The 6,735-nt window shown below is 42.6% G+C and overlaps 1 protein-coding gene across 5 annotated transcripts; it reads left to right on the top strand.

Moving 5' to 3' along the window:
* Positions 1 to 1,668: 1,668 nt before the first annotated feature.
* LOC115672331 (uncharacterized) lies at positions 1,669 to 6,467 on the top strand. Of its 5 annotated transcripts, none has more exons than XM_030594117.2 (3): positions 1,669 to 2,062; positions 3,139 to 5,679; positions 5,764 to 6,467. In XM_030594117.2, exons 2-3 carry the CDS (start codon positions 3,169 to 3,171, stop codon positions 6,058 to 6,060), a joined length of 2,808 nt encoding a protein of 935 aa, XP_030449977.1. In that variant the 5' UTR covers positions 1,669 to 2,062; positions 3,139 to 3,168; the 3' UTR covers positions 6,061 to 6,467. The 5 variants fall into 5 exon arrangements, with proteins under 5 accessions (XP_030449977.1, XP_056172758.1, XP_056172759.1 ...); XM_056316783.1 differs by having other exon boundaries at positions 1,669 to 2,082; XM_056316784.1 differs by having other exon boundaries at positions 1,669 to 2,096.
* The last annotated feature ends 268 nt before the right edge of the window (positions 6,468 to 6,735 follow it).

Here is a 6,735-nt window from a genome sequence, read left to right as displayed (position 1 = left end):
ACTAGCCTCCAAGAGAGGTTGGTAGTCATCAGAATCAGGTTTTTGTGGGGGGTTTGTTTTCCATCTCCATTTCTTTGCCCTCCTGTTCTTCTCAATTCCACAAGTGATGAACATATGGAAACCAATGCATCTTCCTCAACCCTCTTTGTTTTGGGACCAAGGGGTCATTCAATTTCAGGCTGAAACGACCTCTCTCTCTCATTATTCATCTCTATGACACAGCCAAAAGAGATGAATGCTTCATATGGTCCACAAGCCTTAGGACACTCCCTCCTTTCGACTTTACTCTTAAGCCTTTGGCCTATCACTGTCTTGGCCGCCACCACATACAGGTCGGCTATCATATTAATGTCATTGTCCTGTACAACGTATGACAAAAAAGACATGATGAGTGAATTATTACCTTCAATGGGGCGACAGACGAAGATAAGTGCAGCGTAGAAATTATGTGGATTTACACGTCTATTGCGGTGCCAAAGAGGGTCCTCCCATGTGCTTTCAGATGAAGGTAAAACCAATTCCTACAAAGACTGCAGATCAAACCCTAACTGCGCAGTGAATCAAATGCACCTTGTAACTCCTTCACTCGGCACATATTGTTGCTCCATAACACCCTATAGCTCCAATACCTCGTCACGGTCCAAACCCGAGATCCGCCGATAATGAACCTCGAGAAAATCGTTCCAGACTTCTGCTCGTGTTTCAGCAGAAGTGTTTCCGCGTAATGCTTAAATATGAGAACTCTCCAAACAGAAGCTGTAGCTTTAAAATATCAAACACCACAAACAGTTCACGAAAACCTGTATATCGTTAATCCAAGCACAGCACATAGGCCCAACCACTACACATATAGGCATGACAGTAATATGCACACACATGGATGAGCAATACATTGGCCCCATACATCCTATCCATATATATGCGCGTCGTATTTTTTGTAATTTCTCAATTTTTATTTTCGAAAAACATTTTTTTGCTTTAGTAAAAGAGCGGAGATGGACGAGTAGTGCTAGCAACTCTTTTTGGGCATCACCATAAGAATTGCACACCCACTACGTATTATTCGGATGGAGCCATGGCTACTTTGCATCGTCAGTGACACGAAAGTCTTCGGTTGGCAAGCCCATCATCGCGGCAATATTAAGATGCTAATAGTAATGAAGTCTCTTCAATGTCGCAGCAAGGTAAAAACAATACAGACAATTCAATGATTCGTTTATTATCGTGATCTCATGAAAGTTAGATGATCCACTTACCACTAGATCAAACATGGTGGTGGTTTCCAAGTAACATATACACACGCACGCCGAACTTTATGATCCTCGATCGCATATTTGAGAATCTACACTATAGCGAGGGCGGAAATTTTGGCACGAACACGTCAAGCATACCATTGAAAACAAAGGGTGGCATGTCGATATGCGCAGGCCCACCAGATTTGTCCTCCAAGTTGAATAGAGCATGATGCTGGATTCCTGCATTGCTTCTTTCTCATGGCTAAGGAGAGAGAAAATCATTAGGGAGCTTTAAGGTCGGGCCCGCCACCACAGGCACACGCATCGGGATTCGCCGGAGGACAGAAGTCTCCATGGTCGGACCCACGTCCCCGAAAGGAGAGGCGCACCCCATTTGTCTCTGCCTCTCACGCTGCCGATTTGTCCTTTGTTTGTTTCCCTTTTCTTGGCACTGCTGACTGGTGTTGATGCCTAGAGTCAAAAAAGAGAGAGCCAAGGCTCCATCTTCTTTGCCACTGATGCCTCCTTTTCCTTCCCACAAATGATTTTATATTGCTTAATGGGGTGATGTCGATTGCCCTCGTTTTTGGGAAACGTTAATTGCTATGAATTCCTTTCTTTTGCTTACAATCTACTTCGCTTCTAGCTTACAATCTACTTCGCTTCTAGCTTGGTCTACCGCTCTCTCCTCTTTCTCTCTCTCTCTCTCTCTCTCTCTCTCTCTCTCTGTTTTTTCTTTAACCGCGTTAATTACCATTGTGATTATCTTAAGTTCATCTTCATCGGGATTGGAGGGGCCTCGTATTCTCTGGGATTTCCTCGTACTCGTGCGTTCTCTCAACTCCAAGTGAGTTCTAAAAGGTTTTTGTTTGTTTTTATTTTGGTGGGGTGTTCAGAGTTAAGCTTCTGGATAACCCCATTTGTCTGTTTCCCTTAATATTGATGCTCTGTTTTCTTGGTGGAGTGGCTTCATGCCCCATTAATAACTTTTGCATTTTACTCTTCTTGTATAGAAAGCAAAGCAAAGCACAGCACTTCTTGTTTTGGGTTATGTTATTTTCCCCACCGTGTGGATATCGGCAAGGACTTTGGATCAGTTTGTGTCATCCTCAGTGTCTAGAATGACCTTAGATCTGAACAACGGAGGGAGGGAGGTGAACAGTGAATATCTGCAGATTTTTTTTTATTTTTTTAAATTTTGGCACCTCAAAATTTAAAGCAAAGTGCACAAATTGCTTTGGTTTAGGTATGTTAGGAGGAAAAGCATTGTATAATCATCAGCATTGCATCGTTTCGTTTGTCAGTGTTTCCATAACTGAAAGTTGGAAGTCTGAGGTTAAAAAATTGCAGCACACAGAACTCAAAGTAAGGGCTTCCTTTGGGGGAACTCTATGCTCCATTCCATTGACATTGACCTTCTAGTTGTCCATGTACAGTGAAGATGGCTTTGCTCGAGCTGTCCGAACCAAATGAATGATTTCTATGCAGTTTGCGTAAGCTGATAGATTGATAAAAGAGGTTGCCTGCTACCATTTTGATATGGGACATTTGGGAAACTGCTGGTGAAGACAAAGAACATTTTGATAAAATGTTTTCTTTACGCATGACTAACATTTTAACTGGTAATCTTGAATCTGCTTTTGTACCGAAACCGTTGCTTCTCCTTATTAGAGTTTGTGAGTTTCCATGTCGAATTGACAATGCTTGTGGTCATTCCAGTTCAAGTTGCAGTGGCAATTGACAAAGACCTTCATTATATGTATAGCCATTTCGTTTTTTCATCCAAATTTTCAGCTGAAATGCTAATATTATTTTGGTTTCAATCCGTAGCATATTGTTGAGGAGATTTAGACTACTTATAATAATGATGCTGGAGAAGAATGATCCAAACCGTTTTTTGCAGTAACAATGGGTGGTGAAAACAACTGAAGCCATGGCGTCTGATGTTCCGTCAAAGCATGAAGTCTTCCCTCCAAACAGGGATAGGAGATCCAACTCACTGGTCAGAAAGAGTCTAAAGCCGCACCAGAACTCCAAGAAAGTGAACGAGAGCATCAGGAAACCACAACGGTCCGAAAGGATCGGATATCCAGACAAATCGAGGCTACAAAATTGTCAGGGTGAACCAACCTTAAAGCATGGTTATTCAGGGGAAAAGTATGTGAATGCCCGTGTTGTCCAGCTGAAATCCTCTACAGATCAACAGAGACAGTGCACTAGCGGGGAGATTGTTAAAGATGATGAGCTTGCCAGGCACATGACCAATTTGCCTGATTATCTCCTTCGTGTCGATACCAGAGGAAACCTCCAGGGGAAAGCTCTGAACTTTGGAGTCCTGGACTGGAGTCGTCTAGAGAATTTCACTCGCAACTGTAACACCGGAACTCATAATCATCAAACTGAAAAGCGCGCATCTCTTGGTCCTAGCCCCAGTTATTGCAAGATGGATGGGATTTCTCGACGTGTCAAGCCCAGTGCCAGCAAAGTGGTGCGTTCTCAAGATGTTGAAAGTGCTTCTAAGAGTTTTTTGGAGGGGCATGAAAAGATAAATAGGGCTTACAGATCTTCGACAAAAAAGTGCACAGACGTTGCGCTCCAAAAGGACAACATAAACTCATTGAATCAGAGAATTGTATCAGAGTTAGGTGGTTCGTTGGACTTTCGAAACTCTATGTTTTCGGTAAGTCCTAGTAAGAGCAACAGGACAGTTTCCCGTGGCGAAGGGAATACCAGAGTGGGGAAAGTGGCTGAATCAGGCACCAGAGGAAATAATAGAGAACAGAAATGCATGTCAGTGGCTGGATCTTCATCATCAAAGCTGGGTATTGATGCCAGATCAATCAGTTTAAAGGAGACGGTTACTGCCGAGAATGACAAGACTAAGAAAAAAGTTGAAAAGTCATTAAATAGAGAAACCTTCAATAAACAATCTTCGTGGAATAAAGCAACCATAGCTCTACTTTCTACCGGTAAACGTCCACATAATAGCTCAATGGATGCATCCCAGAAAAGTGACACCAGCAAATTGTTTGATCGGAGTTTGACAGATGCAACTCGCAATTATTTCTCAGATGTGTTATTTTTCAGGGAGCTCCGCTCAAGAGAACTATGCTCAGAATTACCACACTCATGTCCAGTGTTGTTGAAAGTTGATGCTCAGAGAGAGACTGCTAGGAGAGGTTCAGAGCTTGAATTTGACGAGTCTTTGTCATGCAGCAGCAGGTCGGGGGATGAGCTGTCTAGCAGTAATATTTCTAATATGAGAAAGTCAAATGATAGTGACAAGACTAGAAATTCAAGCATAGGGGAGGGTATGGGAAGTCTAAATCGTGAAGCTGTTGACTCAGCTGGCAAGAAAAGTAGGCATCCATCACCCAACCAGCGGTTCAACTTCAGTTTCGGTAGGATAAGCAGAAGTTTCAGTTTCAGAGAAAGTGCTTCTGCTCCTCTCCGAAGTTCAGCATCTGTGACTGATAGATCTGGTCCGATGGCTTCAGGGGATTTTCCTTGCAGTGGCAATCTCACTAAAGAGAAGCCCGACATTGCTAGCAAAGGGAGGTCCGGCATTAGAAGATTACTAGACCCACTTCTAAAGTCCAAGTCAGCAACTTCATACCATCGTTCTGAAAGCATTCAGCAATCAGAACAGAGCTTAACTTCCCTGAGCTTGAGCCATGAATATTCCACTGAATCACTTCAAATTGGTAACCATGTTGCATCAACATTTGAAGCTCTTCTCCAAGTTACTAGTGTTGACGGACTCCCCTTATTCAAATTTGTGGTCGGTAAGAACAGCCACATTGTTGCTGCTGCCACCAAAGATGCGACATTTTCTGGAAAGAGCAATTGTGCGAGGAATTACACAATCTATTCTGTGGATGAAACGATAAAGAAGAGCGACAGCTGGATTGGACAAGGAAGTAAGATGAGAAGTGGCGGCTTTGTGTACAATGTAGTTGGTCAGTTGACGTGTCGTGATGCTTGTTCAGACGACTGCAATGAGCGGACTGTCGAGAGGGAATATGTTTTATTGGGACTCGGATTGAGTCGAGCTGACAAGGAATTACTGGATCCACCAATGAACAGGGAACTTGCCGCCATCATATTCAAGATTCCTATGGACAGGCCTAGCAATTGCAAAGTACAGGCAACTAGTCATAAATTTTTAAGAGTGGATTTGCAAGGAGAAAATTGCTTTTCCAAACTTACAAATGAAGATAACAATCATCTAATGGTCATACTTCCAGGGGGTGATCATAGTATGCCGAGCAATGGAGAACCTTCGTCATTGATCGATAGATGGAGAACTGGTGGGTCATGTGATTGTGGAGGTTGGGATGTAGGTTGCAAATTGTGCATTCTTTCTCCCCCAAAGGACTTCTGGGAAACATCAAGAACATCAAGTGTTTGCTCAATGTCGGATCACCTTGAACTTTTTGTTCAGGTGTGTATGTATACTTCATCTTTTCAGGTAATTGCATTGTGCACTTTATGCTTCTGGTTTCACCTGTTACTTTCTTGTTTACAGGGAGAAGCTCAACAAGAGAAGGCCATTTTCAGCTTGAAACTATATAGTACGGGAATCTACCTGGTCGAATTCAATCCTACAATCTCGTCATTACAAGCATTTGCCATTTGCTTAGCTGTAATAAGCTGCCAGATGTCTTCTGAGCCCTCTGATTGGCGTCAACTGTCCAAATCTAGAACTTTGCAGGGACATTCAGTCAGCGGAAATGATGTGAATCTGCCAAACATGACGCCGCATTTTGAAGTTCCCCCAAAATATCCTCCATATTTCCCATTCTCACCACTTGATAGAGTTTAATCCCAGGCAGGGGTGGATTGATTTTTCATCCAGATGTTTAAAATCCTTGACTTCCAAGAGGATTGCCAGCGAAGTCCGGAAGCGTATTTCTCATGGTAGGACTTGGACATTGCAACGAATTACGAGCCCTTCAAAGGGGTTTAGTTCGATGGCAGATGACGCAGGTTGTTATGTGTCTTGTATTTTACTAGCTGCTGTACCAGAACAAAGAAAATAATGTTTGCATTATGAAAAACCTGAATAGTTCTGTCCGACCTCTTTCACTGGGGCAAACCAGGTGAAATTAACAGTATGCAAACTTGTTTTCCTTGTACTGAGAAATAATGGCATCTTATCACTCAACTCTGAAGATGTGGATGAACGATAGTTACAATACAATATGAGGACTATCGCTGCTATTTTATGATTGAATTCGATTAAAGGTGGGAGGCAACCATGAAAGTCATGGTCTAATCTTATACTTTTTTCCTACTGTCGTCTTTCAAATTTGCTTTATTTGAGGAAGAGGTAGGGCTGAAGTTCATCGCTCTCGGACCATTCGAAGGTTTTATGCTTCTTCTTTTGGCATATTAACCTCTAGGTTACTAGATCGAATTAGAATCATGTGGAACTTGTTTCATCTGAGCCGCATACACTCTTGATAGCAATTGATACGACAGGTTCATGTCCAAGTTT

Source organism: Syzygium oleosum, unplaced genomic scaffold, assembly GCF_021117445.2.
Source record: "Syzygium oleosum isolate NSW1041296 unplaced genomic scaffold, Sole_v2.1 Sole_v2.12, whole genome shotgun sequence".
Lineage (NCBI taxonomy): Eukaryota > Viridiplantae > Streptophyta > Magnoliopsida > Myrtales > Myrtaceae > Syzygium > Syzygium oleosum.
The sequence above is the reverse complement of the archived record's forward strand: the minus strand, read 5'-3'. Positions and strand labels throughout refer to the sequence as shown.

What these genes read in the sequence shown, in the direction of transcription:
- LOC115672331 (XM_030594117.2), top strand. Translation starts at nt 3,169, where the DNA reads ATGGCGTCTGATGTTCCGTCAAAGCATGAAGTCTTCCCTCCAAACAGG. An exon ending in ACCTTGAACTTTTTGTTCAG is followed by an intron (nt 5,680 to 5,763) that starts GTGTGTATGTAT and finishes TCTTGTTTACAG; the next exon opens with GGAGAAGCTCAACAAGAGAA.